Consider the following 17,887-nt stretch of genomic DNA (forward strand, 5'->3'; position numbering starts at 1 on the left):
TACTCCTATTCATCTATGGGCCATAGGGTGGGAAAACGTATTTGATGATCTAGAAGCTACAGCTGCACATGCCTAGAGACCTGGGTAGATACTCTAAATACCAGCAATCAGCTTTGGAATGGGAGCAGGATTTAGTCTCCAACCTAGACAAATAATGTAGTTTTGAGATGGGGGCTTGCAGTAGGCTCTTTCATTCCAGTGGAGCTTAAGTGTACATGAACTGTACACTGAGTAGCTGTTTCAGTGATGCAAAGATTTTTTTGGGGTTTTTTTGGAATACTTTATCAACTCATGTGTCTTTATTAAATGCCTATATGCTAGTCATTTTCATATGCACATTATTATTACGTGCGCCGCATTGCTGTTTAAAATCGCAGGAACCTCCTGCAAGATCCGGAACTGGCAGCTTCTAGTGTAAGATTTCAAATTAATATTGAATAGAAAACGTAAGCAAATGCAGAGCATTTTGTAAAACTCATGCAGACAATATGTGGCTCGCTCACAGGACCTTTCCTAAACCAGTTACAAAAATGGTTGTCACAACACTTCACTGCCACCCCGAAATGTTCCCATAGGTTGCAATCGAAGTTTTAAATTTAGTTGTAGAAATACAATGATTGCAGGGGTGATGTGTACCAGGTTTTGTTGCTGAACATGTATATCTCTGATTTCCCACAGAAAATCTCTTATTTTGATTTGAATAGACTAATTACATCAAATCGATTTTCCTTAAAAGCAATGGCAAAATCTTGGGAACCCCATTTTACTAAACACCCTAATTTAGAAATCCATTTAGTGAGTGATTAAGAACTCCCATCAGAGTTCATTTACCCAGTTTGGACTATTCTCTGTATAGTATATATGTGTTTCTCCTCTGGAACTGCTGGCTTGTCCCCACCCCACCCCCAGTTACTGATTTTTATACCATTTAAAAATTCTGATAAAATTGATGTATCTTGATTAATGAACACATTGGTATTAAGTACAGCTAATGCAATTAAATCTTTTTTGTTAAGATCTTGCTAATGAAAGAGAAATGAGCCAATAATCAGAAAGTACAGTGTGAGGCTTTTCTTCAGACCAATTATGCAAAAGCTTGTGCAGGCTTCTAATTAGCCAAATGGACTATTTGTCTCCAAGGGGCATGTATGGAAAACTCTGTAAATCGCTGGTAGTTTCCCCCGCAGGCTGCTGAAGTGCCACTAATTAACTTAGGTACATGAGCTAGCCAGTTTCTGTGGGCAAGTAACGCTTGCACTCAGTTGCTTGAACGTCTTTAATAAATATTATCTGTCCGTAAGTGGTCATGCAACTGCTCAAGGCTACATGATGTTTCTATATGGAGATGAAACTGTGTGTGCTCTCTGGCGGGAGAAGAGTTGCACGAATGGGCTTTTTCTTTGCATTAGATAAGAGCGCTGCTGGAACAGATCTTAGGCCTAGCTAAACCCAATACCCTGTTCTCCCAGTGGCCAACCAGATGACTATGGTAAGCCTTGAAGTAGAAGCCAATGCATGTATCGGCTTTCCTGGTAGGTAAGTTTCAACCCAAATCTTTTGTTACCCTTAATGCACTGACTGTTGCTTGATTTGTTTTTGGATACAGAGCGCTGCAACTGAAAATGAAAACATACTTAAGATGCAGTGTCTAAAATGCTGCTACAGTTCAATGACATCATGTACTCTGCGTAATTATATTACTATATTAATTACTATATCCAGGGCATCACCAGTAGGTTATCTGCACAGCACTTCCCTCTATCACTCAAGGTAGTGGTTTAATTGAGAAAGCAACGGAAGGCTTTTGTTTGGCCATGCTCTGTATTATACCAGGTGCCAAATACAGGTATCACAGGATGTCTTACAAAATATTTCCCATTTCACAAAGGCTAGTGCAGTAAGGATGACTGGCAATATTCATTCTACTAATGTTTTTGTAGGTGTTCTCATGGTCCAATTGTGTTACTGGAGAGTAGAATGCATAACTTCTTTTAAAGAGTATTCCTGCTTTTAAATGCATGTATTCTAAGTTAGAAGATAAGGACTGTACCTATGTTAGTGTAGTATTTTCCATTATCTTCTGTCTTACTTTTAAGTTCGCTGTCCAATGTATTTTGTTAAAAGAAAAACATCAGAAGCCACAGACAGGTCATAAAATATTTACTTAGGGCTGGATCAATGAAATAGGAAAAAAAAACACCCCAAACATTTCAGAATGATCACACTAAGCTGTTAGTAACTTGGCAATAGTGTTGAATGTGAAATATCAAAGAAGATTGCCTCTGGGCAGTATCTTGTGTGATTTTATCTTCGAGATAAACGCTCCAGGACTCAGTGTGTGAATGTTGACAGGGAAGGGTTAGTCTTCCCACCAAAAAACCCGAAACACCATTTTGACAGTGATGCATGAAAACAATTTAGCTGCCTCTATTTGTATTTTGATGCCTTAGTGAGATTGTTTTAGAGGGCAATGGAAGGGTTTCATATGCAGTGTGGGAAATAATTATAGTGGTTATTGCAGTACTATACAAAATGAAATATTAAAGCTTTTTAAAAACAAACCCACACACTGCTTTCCAGTAGTGTTAAGAGTATGTTGTAACAGCACACTTATTTGAGTCAAAAGCAGCTGAGTGTTCTACTGAAAAGTCAGGAGAAATGTAGAATTCAGAATGACTTTTCATATATTGTCTAAGACCAATCCTGTTTAGAGTTGTTAAAAGTTTACATAATGGGTGGTATCCAGCTATGTAAATTATTAGATTATCTATTGATTTAAATGGGGCTACAAAGTTTGAGTATTATTCTATATCTCCCCCTTCCCCAAGCATCTTTAGATTTGTGTGGGTTCAGCATGCTATGGGCCCAGACTCAAATTCCAGCTTGACTACATTATAATGGTTCAGGAGGGACACGAAGAGCAGCCGCTGTCCCAGAGCAGTTCAGTGCTGCAGCTGTATGGCCCAGTGTAGTATAAAACCATTCTCTTCCATCATGTTAAAAGTCACTTGTGTCCTTGCTAAGAAAGTTATACCAGCCAAGAGTTCTGGCTTGGCAGTAATGAATCCAGAACCCCAAACCCTTTTTCTTTTTAACCAAAAAGCACAGTGTGAATTGTAAGAGTGGCCTGCATCTTTTGCTCCTGGAATGTGGAGATGGCATATGCTCACCTCTCATCATCATGAACAAAATAGTAATGAGGTGTACATGCCACTTGTGTACACTTCTACATGCAAATAATAGTGATTATCATAGATTTGTAGCGATGGAAGGGACAAAGAGGGTCATCTAGTCCAACCCCTTGCAATGCAGTAATCTTGCCCAATTGGGGCGGGGGGGGGGGGGCTTGAACCCATGGTAGTATCATGCTCTACCAACTGAGCTATGTGGGGCTGAAAATTAATTACCGTATTTTTTGCACCATAACACTCACTTTTTTCCTCCTAAAAAGTAAAGGGAAATGTCTGCTTGTGTTATGGAGGGAATGCCTATGGGTGGCATGCCTACGGATTTTCCTCCTCTAAAAACTACGTGCGTGTTATGGTCGGGTGTGTGTTATAGAGCGAAAAATACGGTAGTAACAATTAATTGATGCTAGTACAAAATTAAGCAATTTTGGCAGTTTCGAAGTTATGTTTCAGGTTTTTCCAGGTTATGGTGCTTTGTATGTGCATATACTTTATTGATTTATGAACTGTGTGTGAAACAACAACACAGTCTTCAAACAAATCAACTTATGCATTTAACTGAATTAAAGCCAAACTTAAACATCAATGTCTTGGGTTCACCTTTACCCACTCTGAATTGCAGTCAGTGTATAGATTATTCATTGTATCCAAATACTTGGTAGATAACGTAGAAAAAGAAAATCCGGGCATGGGGACAATAAAAGCATTCCCCAATAAAATAATTAGCGGTTACCTTGACTTGTTAAATGTCTCTACAAGATTCAAAGTAGTCTCATTCATCTTTCATTGAAATGTTACCTTCAAATGTATTTCCAGAGAATGTATGGAATGGCGCTTAGCAAGTCACTCATTGTGTCCTTTTGGGAACAAAGTTTAGCTCCTGTGCAATGAGCAGTTCAGGTGTGAATACTGCTTGTGCATAACTGAAACTGAGTGGTTATACTTGGGTTAGTAATAATTTCTGCATTAGTAACGAAAAGAACTGCAGTCTTATGGATGGGCGTAGAAGCAGATTTATTTGCATGCAAAGTGATTAATGTATTGAAAGTAGTGCAAAGAACCCTACACAGGTTCCCAGTCACAGCATTGCTTAAAATAAAGGCAATCGCAAAAGCCGCAGGCCGTTTCATTTCCACAGCTTTTCAAAAAATGTACATGCTTCCTTTGTACCCTTCGATACAACACTTGCCTTTATAACAGGGGCTCCAGCGCTTGTAACTAATACATGCTTCAGTAGAAACTAATGTGCAGGTTTAAACACTATTTGAATTCATTGTCTGGTTATGTTATGAATATTACAGTACTATTTTCCATCCATCTGAAAAAATGTCAAAAGATTTTACCACTGTTTGATTCCTGTAAAGTGAGAAATTACAAAGTTCCTTATAATACAAATGTAGAAAATGCCATGCTTATTTACATAAAAAGGAAATGCATTGCAAATGAATTCCTATTTACAAATTAATTACAAATGCAATTACAAATTAACTCTTATTTACATCTTCGTTTCACAAGAAATTCCTGCCAAGACTCCTAAGTGGAGATTTATCATGAGACATTCAGCAGGCAATGAAATCATAACATTTCCCCCTCTCCAGAGGGGCAGGGGGAGACAGTATACTATGGCTACAGTCTAGTAGCCTCAATCATAGGTAGCTAGCTGTGATGATGGGAGCAAGACTGTTTAAATAAAATGCAACTGAGTTGCTCTAAATTAGGGCAACGCTTTGGAGCATGGTCCTTGTGTCCAGCCACTTTAAAATCAATTCCTTGACTGCTTTCACTTCCTATTTTTTGCTTCATCCACGTGAACTAGTATCCATTTCATAACAGTGCACTTAGAGCTGCTAAATCCAGGGATGGCAAACCATACCAGGTCCACAGGCAAACCTTGTTACACAATATCTTCTAATGCCTCCCTTCAAAAGCTTTTTGGGCAGGAAGGAACTGCTAGAACACGTTTTCCAAAGCACAAGTGAGGACTGAACTTGTTCCACTATACTAATTTTGGTCTAAACACTTACCTTGGGACGTAACGTGGAAGTCAATAGTATTTCTAGCCTTGTAAATGTATTTCTAAGAAAATGCTACAAGAGATACAGAGCTGACTCTCCAGTGCCTGCTCCTCAATCCAGTTAACACGTGAGATGCTCTCGTGCTGTGCATTTGCCTGCCTGCCAATATTCTGAGGCAGGCTTGGTGTTCGGCATGGTACAAAAATGTCACGTAACCTGTTGGTTCAACAAGGCGTTATTAAAAAATGGGAGGCGGGGGGAGAGGAAATACCTGCTCTGAAACTAAAATCCAGCATGCATGCTCATGTAGCACTCAGACCCAGCTGCTCTTGAAGGCTTTTTAAAAGTAGAAACCCCATTTATTCAATGAATAGGTAAGAAGGACTTAATGCAAGATCTGCCTTCTCAATGCATTTTCTGAAGGGAGGGTTACTGCAGAAGAGCCCTTTGTTGCTAGCATTGTGAAAACAAAACCACCTACCCATGAGTCTGTTGCCTGGTAAGAATCCCAACACTTGTCTAGTTTATTGAAAGGGCAGGGAATCTCAAGCCCAGAAACTCCAGGCTGCTCTTTCTGACCCTCAGGCCTCTTCCTAGTTACAAATTCTCCCCGAGCCACACTTCTCACTGGTCTTGCTTTATGCCCTCCTTGACTGCTTCTGGCTGGTTGGAATGTTCCCCTGAACTCTGATATTGCCTCTTGCTTGTCCAAAGGAGGACAGAGAGCTGTATATGTACAGACATCTCTATAAGGAGTGGTGTGAAGCAGGGCTGTGTTCTTGCTCCAACTCTTTGGCATATTCTTCCTGTTGCTCTCCTATGCCGTCCGCTCGACTGAAGATGGAGTGTACTTCCATTCAAGAAGTGATGGGAGTCCATTCAACCTGGCACGTCTACACACCAAGACAAAACTCTGGCAAATCCTTATCCGAGAGGTGATGTTTGCAGACGACAAAGCTGGACAGTGCACTCAGGAGAAGCTCTACCGAGTTTTGCCCAAAGCTGCAGGCTGTTCAGCTTCACCATCAACCTGGCAAATACCAATATCCTGGGACAGGATGTCACCAGCACTCCACGCATCAGCATTGATGACCACACGCTTGAGGTGGTAGACATTTTTGTCTACCTGGGTTCCAGCATAGCCATCAACACTGAGCTGGACTGAGCTATGGCTCGCCTCTCCAGAAGGGTATGGGAGAATGTGATGCTAACACCCAGTACCAAGATGAAGGTCTACCAGGCTTGCGTATTGAGCACAATGCTTTATGGCAGCAAGACATGGGCAACTTATACCCGCCAGGAGCAACACCTCAACGCCTTCCATGTGCACTGCATCAGGAAGATTTGGGGCATCACATGGCAAGATGGAGTCTCAGAGTTGTGAACTGTAGTGAAATCAACAGAGTGGGCATTTAGCTGCACCCGTCACCTATTTCAATAGGCTTTAGTCGTAGCTAATGCTTGGTAGATTCTACTCAATGGCTCTATCTGGACATCAAAAGATGCACATATCCAGCTGATTGAATCAAGATGTGGACCCCCAGCTAACACCTGCTTTTGCACGTTGGCCTCCCTTGATGACTGAGAAAATTATACAGAAATCAAAAGGGTCTAGCAATGAATGTAAAAGGGAAGATAAATTGAGCAGGTTCTAGAGCTGGTCTGTAAAACAAAGGAGGTGCATTCAAATTGATTCAAGAGTTGTTAGTCCACTGTGATAATCCAAGGAAGTCATAATTCTATTAGGAACTCTTTATAAGTGTAAATTCGGGTTTTAATTAAAAGTGACAATTGGTTATAAAAAAGAAATAAAAAGTTCGACCTGCTACTGCTTTGTACTGAACAGCCCCACCAGCATGCAATTGCTTTTAGTGGCTGCTTCCATTCCTAATGACAACACCTATCTGCGAGTGGTTATTTTTACATGCTTCAACTATAAAATGGCCATCTGGATGAGACCAAGAAGCCCCAGATGTTCCTTAGTGCAAACCCTAGAGAACAGATACTGCAGTGAGGGACTATACGTTTGTTTCTAGGCCCAGCAAGCGTCCCATTCTTTCCATGTTCTTCTCAATTGTGGCTTGGCAAGTGATCTCCTTGGCACATTCCATTGGGAACCAGCCTCTCTCTCCGTCCCGCAATCGCTCACCTTCATACCAACCTGAAATGTATAATGAAGTACTAAATATGATGCTTCTTTAAAACAGAAGGTCCCTGCTGGATCAGATCAAAGCTCTACTGATCCTACTACACAGGTCCACTCAGAAGGAAGTCAAACCGATTTCAATATGGCTTTCTCCCAGGAAAGTGGGTATAAACTTATAACCTTGAGTCAGTATCCCGCTTCACAGAGTGGCCAGCCAAATGTTTTTGATGTGCCCACTTGCACGTTTATTCAGTGATATGCTGATAATTGTTTGCTTTCTGATATTGTGGCCAATTGAAGCTATGTCTTTCCTTTGCAGTAATCATACCAATATATTGTAAGCAAGATACTAGTTTACCTGGGGCATAGGTCTCCACCAAGTAATGTGTGCAGTAGATTGAAATGTGCAGAAAAATGCTTTATATTAAACAAAGAAACCTTACAAAAATGTTTGTATTAGGAGAAATTTGTGTTAAAATGCTAATAAAGTTCATTGAGGACTTTTCTTTAAAAAACACACCCAAAAAACTGCAGACTGATGTGGAAAACTGAACTGGACCGATTCACCATCCCCAGGTCTCCTGTGGTTTAGCTTTAAGGCAGATGCTAAGTATCCTTGTGATGGTATGAAATGACTGTTTCCATTTATGGCAGCTAAGCAATAGGCAATTCCACTCACCATCATTAACTTTCTGAGAGACCAGAACTACATCAGCAACTTGGAGAGATAACTCATCTGATTGCTTCGCAGTGTATGATCTGATGACTTCTACCTGGGTTAGTGCTGAGAAGAGAGAATATTTATTGATCCACATGGTAAATCTGAGGGTAAGCTCAGTTTAAGTGATAACAAAAGACAAGCTGATTGCTTCCCAGCTCACTTTCCAGGAACCAAATGATTTGATAAAAAGGCATTGGTCAACAGCAGACAAACTACAACGGCTCTTTGACACATTTAAGTTTTGTTTTTGTTTTTTTAAAAAAGAACTGCATTAAATGGAAAACCAATTTCAATCATGCCCCATTGAATACAACAGGACTTCATGTACCTAGTTGTCTGGATCATGAGTTTTAGAATTATTTTGAATTAGAACTTCTATATCTTCTCTACCTCTTCTCCTTTTTTAAAGGATTCAAACAACTATTTTACCAAGTAGTACAATAGAGACATCTTGCAATCACCCTTATTGGAGCGTGTCTCTTTAATTCACCCAATTTTCCAGAGAGCTAATATGCTTTCCTTTTTGCTTAACACAAAAGAAAATGGTTCACAGAGAATTATTAGATGATTACAGTTATGGTCCTTCGTTCCCTCTCCCCAACAACAACAAAATACTGAAAGGCAACAGATTTACTTCTGTGTTTTAAGATCTGTATAAAGCGCATCTCGTGTCAAAGCCCCGAAGAACAGTTTCACTGCTCACTTACTTGTCCGGTCCACGGTCCCTCTATCGCTACTCTTTCCAAGTGCAGTAATCCAGCGAGCACGCTCATTCCTAGAAAAGGAGATGAAAGGTTGAAGTGTGTTTTTCATTCGGCTGATATATGGCCCTTGTTGCACTCCCTGAACTCAAAGCCTCCCTCAGTTATGGGAAAGTATATTCATCTTCTCTGAAGGCCTCTTTGTGTCTCTCTCTGTTGGGAAATCCCACTTCTACATGCAAAGCAAATGTTCAGCCACTGAGATATGGCCCTGTCCCAGTAGACAACTCATATATTAACCTTGGGAATATGTCTTCTGAACTAGCTGATGGAGATACTGGGAGAGGCTTCTGAAACATAAGTGCTTTTCTGGGCAGCAGAAGGAAACAAGCAGAATCTCGCAATCCAGCATTTTACAGAGCTCTCTGCAAGCAAAGACATTTCAAATCTATGCCAGAGAATGCCCATCTTATGGACAAGGGTATATTAAACCCCTGCAGTGCTCCAAACCCATATATTATTAACAGAACAGCAGGATGGAGAAAATCAGAGTTGAAATAATGATTTTAGTTGAAGAAGTATATACCTTTCCAAAGCAAAAATAAATAAATAAATAAAAATCTAGGAGGCATTTTGATAACTGATGAAATGGCCAAGAATAATTTCCCACCAAACCATTCATACAAACGGCTAAGCTACGATCTGTTTCAAAAGAACAGATTTAAAGACCTAGGCATGTCGTTATGCACTGGGATCACACAAAGCTTTTTTTCAGTGAAATGTAATCTTCTGTGCGACCATTGTGAAAGGGATTCTCACTTAGGTCATTCAACAGGAGAATACCTTTTCAGGAAAGTTATAGCCGCTTTTAAAAGCCCGGAATCCCAGTTATATATCTATGGTGGTTTATGATGCATGTAAGACAGCTTGAGGTTCATTTTTCAGACCGGAAAGGGTAGGAATGAATCCAGCAAACTCTTCAAAAACGAGCTATCAAGTCATACAATGTTTCAGTACATAAAGAAAAAATGACTGAAAGGAAGGAAAGATGAGACCAGCGGGAGCTACGGCAGAGCGACGGGAGCTCACCCCCATCGCATGCAAACGCTTGCATCCACCGCTGGCTTAAAAGCTCTGAGTAGTTATCAAATAGAACCAAGGCTTGTGAGATAACTTTTCTTCTTGCAACAAATTCCTTTTTTCAACTGAAGGAAGACAATTACATATTTAAAGGTTGGACAGTTGTAGGAGACTCCGTAGATTCCGGTGTATTAGGCGACTGGGCGTATAAGACGACCCCCCAACGTTTGCTGTTAAATTATAGAGTTTAGCCGCCCGCCAAGCGCTGCCAGGGTCAGGGCGCGCACCCCTCCGCTGCCTCTGCCGTCGCAGCAGCAGCCAGAGGCGTGCGAGGCGTTTGGTGGGTGGAACTCCCTCCGGGAAAAGGCTGTGAGCGGCTGCCTCGGCCTCCGCCACCCTCACCTGTGGGGATGCCCAGCTCCTTGGAGCCCTGGCTGAAGCTGCGCAACACCTCACCACGGCAGGCTCTTCATGGCGCCTGCGAGTTGAGTGAAGTCCCGTGCAGCCACGAAGGAGGCCACGGATCCCGTGGCAGCAGCAGGCAGGCAGGTGAGTGCCGCGCTTGGAAAGACTTTCTGCAGTGAGGAGAGAGCGGCTGCTGCGTCCTCTTCTGTGGGGAGGGAGGAGGAGCGACGGCAGAAGGGGCACCTCTGCTCATTGGCTCCCTCTCCTCCTTCCCAACAGGTGGCTCCGTGTATACCCGGCGTATAAGACGACCCCCGACTTTTGGAGTGATTTCCCAGTGATAAAAAGTCGTCTTGCACACCGGAACATACGGTATTTCCAGCAACTATTGCTCATGGGTTTGGAAACTGACTTTACTCCTGGAACCACAGAATTGTTGTGCTGCAAGGTATTCCAAGGTTCATCTAGTCCAGCCCCACTGCAATGCAGGAATCATATCTAAATCATCCACATGCTGCATCATTACACTTGCTATTCTAATATACAGTGGTACCTCGCAAGACGAAAAACTCGCAAGACGAAAGTTTTTTGTTTTTTGAGTTGCTTCGCAAGATGAATTTCCCTACGGGCTTGCTTCGCAAGACGAAAACGTCTTGCACCTTTTTCTTAAAACCATCAATGCATTCCTATGGGAAACCGTCAATGCATTTCCTATGGGAAACCGTGCTTCGCAAGACGAAAAATTCACAAGACAAAAAAACTCGCAGAACGAATTAATTTCGTCTTGCGAGGCACCACTGTATAAGTGGTTTAATGTTGTAAGAAACAAGTACAATAAGAAATTTCAGGGCTACTTTAATTTCTGGAAAGAAAAATACTGCAAAACATCTTCAGCAAGACTTCATATGGGCCATTGTGTAGATAACCCTCCTTAACCCCACAGTTTCCATGGAGACAGATACAATCTTTTGAGTTTTGCAGAAAGCTACTTGGATGCTTATGGCATCCCAAGGAATTTTCTTGAGTCAGGCTCTGTACCACAGCAAACAAGATGTTTCTGGTTGCTATCGTCTACAACTGAACAATCTTTGAAACTGGGCCAGAAGAAAAAGGCTGACCCTCTTCCTTGTGAACTCCAGAGTTTTCCCCCAGGCTGTATCAAATTTTGCTAGACAGTTTCCATGGTTTCATCAAATCCAGTATTGACTACATGAACTACAGTGCTTAGCTAAAATGAAATATATTGCAAACAACAAAGCCCCAGAACAGCAATAACAAAATCCTGTACATGTTACAATTTTTAGCAATACAGTAATGTCATTGCTTAAACTGGGTCTATGTGGGGAATCTTTACATGGACCAGAACAGAACCAGAAATTCAAACCGCAGCAGGACCACATTTTTATGACCAGTTTCTGTCAGGGTGAACTGAAGGATGCAAACCAATAGCTATTGGCTTGCTCGGGGAAACGGTCTAATCCAGGATTGCTGTTGTCATCTTTGATTAATTAAATTTGTATACCACTCTATACCCATAGATCGCGGGGGGGGGGTGTATTTCCCTCTGTTTTTTTAATTTGCTTTTTATTATTAGGTACTCAATAAAACCTAGTTTTATTTTAAAATGGGAGAGGAGGTTATTGGGTTGTTCTTGTTTTTATTTTGATTCTGTAGTCTGTGTTTTTATATTGTGATTTTACCCTGTGAACCGCCATGAGACCTGCTGGTATAGAGCGGTACATAAATTTAATAATAATAAAAGTTTTCATTTCAGAAAAAAAGCTTTTTCTCAGTAACCATTTAACTTGCTTGTTGTGTTACTAAAATTTCAAGGCATCATTGTTTGGTTTGGGGGTTTTTTGGGGGGACGGGTAGAATCACTCTGAGCATTTGTTATTCACCCCACACCTAAATGCCACACCATTTAAATAACAATTTGCCCCAATGAGCAAAGGGCTGATAACCAAATGGGATCAGAAAGGCTAAAATCTATTTGGAAAGATTTTTTTTAAGTGCATCTGCATAAGACCAATGAATGCATTCTACCCAGTAAAGGGAGCAGGCTGGGTCTATCAAGGTCTCAACAGTTACACCAATGCTTATCAGAATTTTCTCCAACCCTTCCTCCTAAAAAAGCCCAGGGCAGCTGAGACAGCCAGAAAGAGAAAGAAGATATCCAATTACTATTCAAGATATCCACATAAGAGATAGAAGAAGATGTGACGCATATATTAGTTAACACATAAATTAACCTAGGCATAACCAACTCTTCTTTCCCCAGGTATAGCAGCCTCACAAATGATATCATTGGTCTGCATACTGGCATTGCATTCAGATGAGCTGAACAAAGTTCAGAACTCCCATTGCTTTGGATCATTATATATATTACACACACACACACACACACACACACACACACGGACATATTGTGATCACCTGACTTAGCTCTTCTTTGGCAATTTCATGACAGAGATGTTCAAGTAAATTAGCACATGATAGATCTCAGGCGAAGAGAAGTATCTCTTAGATTTAAGCTTATTAGTATTTATGTGAAACTGACCAAAACTTGAATACTTCTCTCCCCCGCCTCCCCTTTTGGGTACTTAGTAGAAGCCACCCACACATCTCACATATGGAGAGGATATGGGACCAAACCACACAGCAAAAAGCAACAAAAAACCCAACTATGTATATTCATCTCCACTTTCTGGGCCTCCCTAGGAATGGTTAGGTTCCCTCATCAATATAAACAGTTCCATAACATGGCTTCCAGATGTTTCATCTTGTGTGACTTTAAAAACGCAAACCTAAATGATTAAAAATAGGTATTAAAGATAATAATGGGTGCCACTAACCACTGAATGGCTTGATTACAGATGAAAACACAACTCCACTGAACAGTTGCTAGCAATCAAGAGTCTCCCCCAGACCTCCAACATCTGATTCTGTAAAAGCCTCAAGAGATTCCTCACTATCTACTTCCTTTTCTTGCAGTTTTTTGGACTCAAATGCTGTGTTCAAAGAGCCATTCTGGTCTGAGATGATGTTTCTGCACGGTGCAGATGTGTGGAAGTATTCTTCTGAAATCTCCACAACATGGATAGTTTAACACTCTGTGTCCTCCAGATATTGCTGGGCTCCAACTCCCATAAGCTCCATTCAGCATGATCAATGGTCAAGGATGATGGGAGTTACTGTCCAGAAACATCAGAGACATGGGCACCTTGGCTTAGGCCTGTGTTTTGTGAGATAGACTTGAACTGGAGAAACTACCGTATTTTTTGCTCTATAAGACTCACTTTTTCCCTCCTAAAAAGTAAGGGGAAATGTGTGTGCGTCTTAAGGAGCGAATGCAGGCTGCGCAGCTATCTCAGAAGCCAGAACAGCGAGAGGGATTGCTGCTTTCACTGCGCAGCGATCCCTCTTGCTGTTCTGGCTTCTGAGATTCAGAATATTGTTTTTCTTGTTTTCCTCCTCCAAAAACTAGGTGCATCTTGTGGTCTGGTGCGTCTTATAGAGCAAAAAATACTGTACATTCAAATCCTTTCTCAGTCAAAATGCTCACTGGATGACTTGAGCCCCTTACTGTCTCTCCACCCAACCTATCTTTCATTTAAAAGAATAGAGTGGCCACCCAGTCATATAAATTGAACACTGCATTCATTAACAGGCCACAAGATTCACTTCCCGACGGCAAGTCAGGTTCTCCACATTCCTACTTCTCTTGAAAAGGTGTCTTTCTGCCTCTTCCTTTCTTGCTTTAACATTTCACTGGCATAGGCAAGCTCGCTGTGAAAAACCTCTGAATTACAGAAACAATCCTAAGCATCCTAATGCTTACTGAAGCAAAAAATATGAATGATACTTTACTGGTTGGTTCTCAACAGCTGCCTTGTCTATATGCTACATTAAACCAAAGTTTTAAATAAACCATGGCTAAATGTGAACAAGCAGTGTGCTGGTGCATGCTGCTCAATTATTCCCACAGTGCCGCCCCCCCCCCCCCGCCCCGAGGCAGTCTTTTTCGTTGCCCAAATCTTGGTTTGTTTCCTCCAAACAAATGACAAGTGGTAACCAAGGTTTGTTCTCAACTTACCACTCATGGTTTGTTTGGAGGAAACAAACCACAAATCTGAGCTCTGGTGACATGACAAGTCAGACCCTGACTGCTTTCATTTCCAGCACACCCACATTATTCACCCACCCACACATACCCTGCCCATCTGGCTGGGTTTCCCCAGCCACTCTGGGCGGCTTCTAACACAAGATTAAAAATACATTAAAACATCGGTCATTAAAAAACAGGGCTGCCTTCAGATGTCTTCTAAAAGTCTGGTAGTTATTTTTTTCTTTGACATCTGGTGGGAGGGCATTCCACAGGGCGGGTGCCACAACTGAGAAGGCCCACTGCCTGGTGCCCTGTAACTTGGCTTCTCGCAGCGAGGGAACCGCCAGAAGGCCCTCGGCGCTGGACCTCAGTGTCCGGGCAGAACGATGGGGGTGGAGACGCTCCTTCAGGTATACAGGGCTGAGGCCATTTAAGAGAACGGGAGCAGAGCATCCTGGGAACTTGAGCAGTGGACACCACCTGCTCAACTATCAAACCATAATTTGTTTTAAACTATGGTTTAATGTAACATGCAAACTGGGCCACTATCTGACATTTATGTTTCTGAGCACAATTCAAAGTGTTGGTGCTTACGTTGAAAGCCCTAAATGGCCTGAGTCCTGTATACCTGAAGGAGCGTCTCCACCCCCATTGTTCAGCCCGGACACTGAAGTCTAGCTCCGAGGGCCTTCTGGTGGTTCCCTCAGTGTGAGAAATGAAGGTACAGGGAACCAGACATAAGGCCTGTGGGATGCCTTGTCATCAGATGTCAAGGAAATAAATAACTACAGTGGTACCTCTGGTTAAGAACTTAATTCGTTCTGGAGGTCTGTTCTTAACCTGAAACTGTTCTTAACCGGAAGCACCACTTTAACTAATGGGGCCTCCTGCTGCCACTGCACTGATTTCTGTTCTCATCCTGAAGCAAAGTTCTTAACCCGAGGTAATATTCCTGGGTTAGCGGAGTCTGTAACCTGAAGCGTATGTGTCAGAGCTGGCTCCGGGTCCCAGCTCACCAAGGACCAACGCTAGCCGGTAGTACAGTATCAAAGTCTTTATTGAAGAATAGTGTCCATTTACAGGTCTCAGCGTCCCAGCTCTACGTCTGAGCTTTAGACCGGCGAAGCTCTATCTGGATCTCCGCCCCCTGTGCACCAGCTTAACACTCTAATCTTACTCCACCTCTTCCTTCTCTCTCTCTTCCTCTGGGTCTTACTACCCCCCGGTGTCTCTTCCCTCCTGGACTCTTCTGACGCAGAGCTTGACCCCTCTGACTCCTCCCCCTCTCTTCGGCGGGCTTTAGGACCTGGCTCCCTACCCGGGCTGCCCACCTTGCCGCCCTCCTGTACATTTGAACTTGGCGCGCGCGCGCGTTTAACTTTCCTGATGACCGTTTCCTCGCTCCCTGACGAGGGTGTGGCCACTCCTGCCTCACGTTCTCCCTCTGCCTGCGCGCTCCCTGATCCCGATGCCTTGGACTCCTCCCCCCTACTGCACTCTGGGGGGGAAGCTGGTCCGGATTTCCAGCTGTTACTCTCTGAGTCCCCTCTGGCCCCTTCTTCCCGAGGTGTCCCCCTTGCCCTGACCATGGGGGCCCCTTTCTGTGAATCCTCCGAGTCACTGGAGAGACTCAGAGACCTCGGACTACTGTCGTCGCTGACATTTCCTTCAGACTCCTCCCCCTCGCTCTCCGTTTCCTGCCTCTCCTGCGACTCTTCTCCTGAACCCCTGACATCCATCCCCCCCTCGAAGCCCCCCCTTCCCCCCTCCCCTTCCTCCGGCGGGGGTGCTGGGTGCTCCGTCGTTGTGGGGGTGAATGGTGGATACAGTTCGTCCCCCGTGGCGTGCATCCAGTTAGAGAAATCCGGCTCGTCCTCCATGTCTTCGCCGACCTCGTTCTCCTCTGCTTCCATCTCCGTGCCGCCATGCTCAAACCCCACGTCCTCCCCCATCACGTCCATGTCCCTCTCACCCTCGTTCCCCTCTGGGTCCGTTGCCTGCCAAGGGCCCCTCAGCCACCTCTCTTCTCCCCGATTGTCCCACCAAAAGGAGCGGTCTGAGGCAAACCCCGAGGGCGAGCCCTCCGGTGAACGTGTTTCTAATGCTGGTTCTTCGTCCGAGGTGAATCCCTGGAACGTGCTGGTAGAAAGCGTGGGTGTGAAAAGCCAGTCGTCGAAATACTCGGCTGGCATGGGCCTGTGTGGGAACAAGGCATGAAACTCCTCTTTGAGGAGTGGCTCGTCCAGGGCATAGTCCGGCACCCAACTGTTGGCGCTGGCCGGGGTACCTTCCCTTGCGAGAAAATATTCTACTCCCTCTTCCCCCCATCTCGAGTCCAAAATCTCTGTGACCTGGTTGATGGGTTCCCTACTTGGCGACTCCCTCCTTGGGGGGATCTCCCTATACTGGTCTGGTGCCGTGCCCTGCGCCTGAAATCGGTGAGGTGCTTTGTAGGGCGTGAGCACCGACCTATGGAATACTGGGTGCATTCTGGATCCTTCCGGAAGTGTCAACCGGAAGGCCACCGGATTGATCTGTGCCTCAACCAGGTAAGGTCCTAGCTGCTTATGTCCGAGTTTCTTCTTAGCTAAGGATCTGGTCGGCACTGCGTGGGCCGCTAACCACACCCAGTCACCCACCTGTATGTCTTCCCCAACCCTTCTGTGCTTGTCAGCCTGCAGTTTGTATGCGTGCTTTGCAAGCTCTAACTGCCTCCTAAGCTGCTCGTGGACTTCCTGCAATTCCGCCGCCAAGACTTCCGCTGCCTGTGGCTCCCCCTCCCCTAGTCTCTCTAATCCCGGGAAGGTTCTGGGATGCCTCCCGTTGTTGGCGAAGAACGGCGTCACCCCTGTGGACGCGTGCTTCGTGTTGTTGTAGGCGAACTCAGCGAGCGGCAGGTAGTCCACCCATGTCGTCGGCTGTTGATTTGCATAGCATCTCAGGTACTGCTGCATGATGGCGTTGACGCGCTCCGCTTGTCCGTTGGTCTGCGGGTGTCTCGCCGACGCTAGGTTGATCTTGACGTTCAGGAAACCCATCAGCTTCTGCCAGAAGCCCGAAATGAACTGGCGCCCCCTGTCGGACAAGATAGACCGTGGCAGTCCATGCACTCTGAAGACGTGGTCTATGAACAGTTTGGCGGTCTGTTCTGCCGTGGCCACCTTCGCGCACGGAATGAAGTGGGCCATTTTAGTGAACATGTCCACCACCACTAGCACTGCCGTTTTACCCCTCGAGCTGGGTAAATCCGTGACAAAGTCCAGTGCCACCCTCTCCCACGGTTCGCTCGGGGTCTGCAGCGGTTCGAGCAGTCCTGCCGGAGGTTTGTGTACTGACTTGGCCCTTTGGCAGGTGTCGCACCTCGAGACGTACTCCGCGACTTCCCCCCTCATCTTGGGCCACCAGAAATCTCTGGCAACGAGTTCCGCCGTCTTCTCTTTGCCGAAGTGCCCGGCGGTTGGCGCGTCGTGTAACTGTTGCAGCACTTTCGCACGGAGCTCATCTCCCGGTACATAGAGTGCTC

At 44.2% G+C, this 17,887-nt stretch overlaps 1 protein-coding gene across 4 annotated transcripts in view; it reads right to left on the bottom strand.

Moving 5' to 3' along the window:
- Nucleotides 1-4,178: 4,178 nt before the first annotated feature.
- The window catches only part of ARHGEF26 (Rho guanine nucleotide exchange factor 26), a 74,503-nt gene continuing 60,794 nt past the window's right edge, over nucleotides 4,179-17,887 (bottom strand). For all 4 annotated transcript variants that reach the window (XM_083442664.1, XM_083442666.1, XM_083442665.1 and 1 more), the window contains 3 exons: nucleotides 8,778-8,845; nucleotides 8,029-8,133; nucleotides 4,179-7,364 (listed from right to left, as the gene is read on the bottom strand). In XM_083442664.1, the coding sequence (XP_083298790.1) occupies nucleotides 7,222-7,364; nucleotides 8,029-8,133; nucleotides 8,778-8,845 (316 nt within the window). In that variant the 3' untranslated portion in view covers nucleotides 4,179-7,221. The remainder of the gene's footprint in view (nucleotides 7,365-8,028; nucleotides 8,134-8,777; nucleotides 8,846-17,887) is intronic.

The sequence above is a fragment of the Podarcis tiliguerta genome (genome assembly GCF_965153285.1).
Source record: "Podarcis tiliguerta genome assembly, chromosome: 5".
NCBI lineage: Eukaryota > Metazoa > Chordata > Lepidosauria > Squamata > Lacertidae > Podarcis > Podarcis tiliguerta.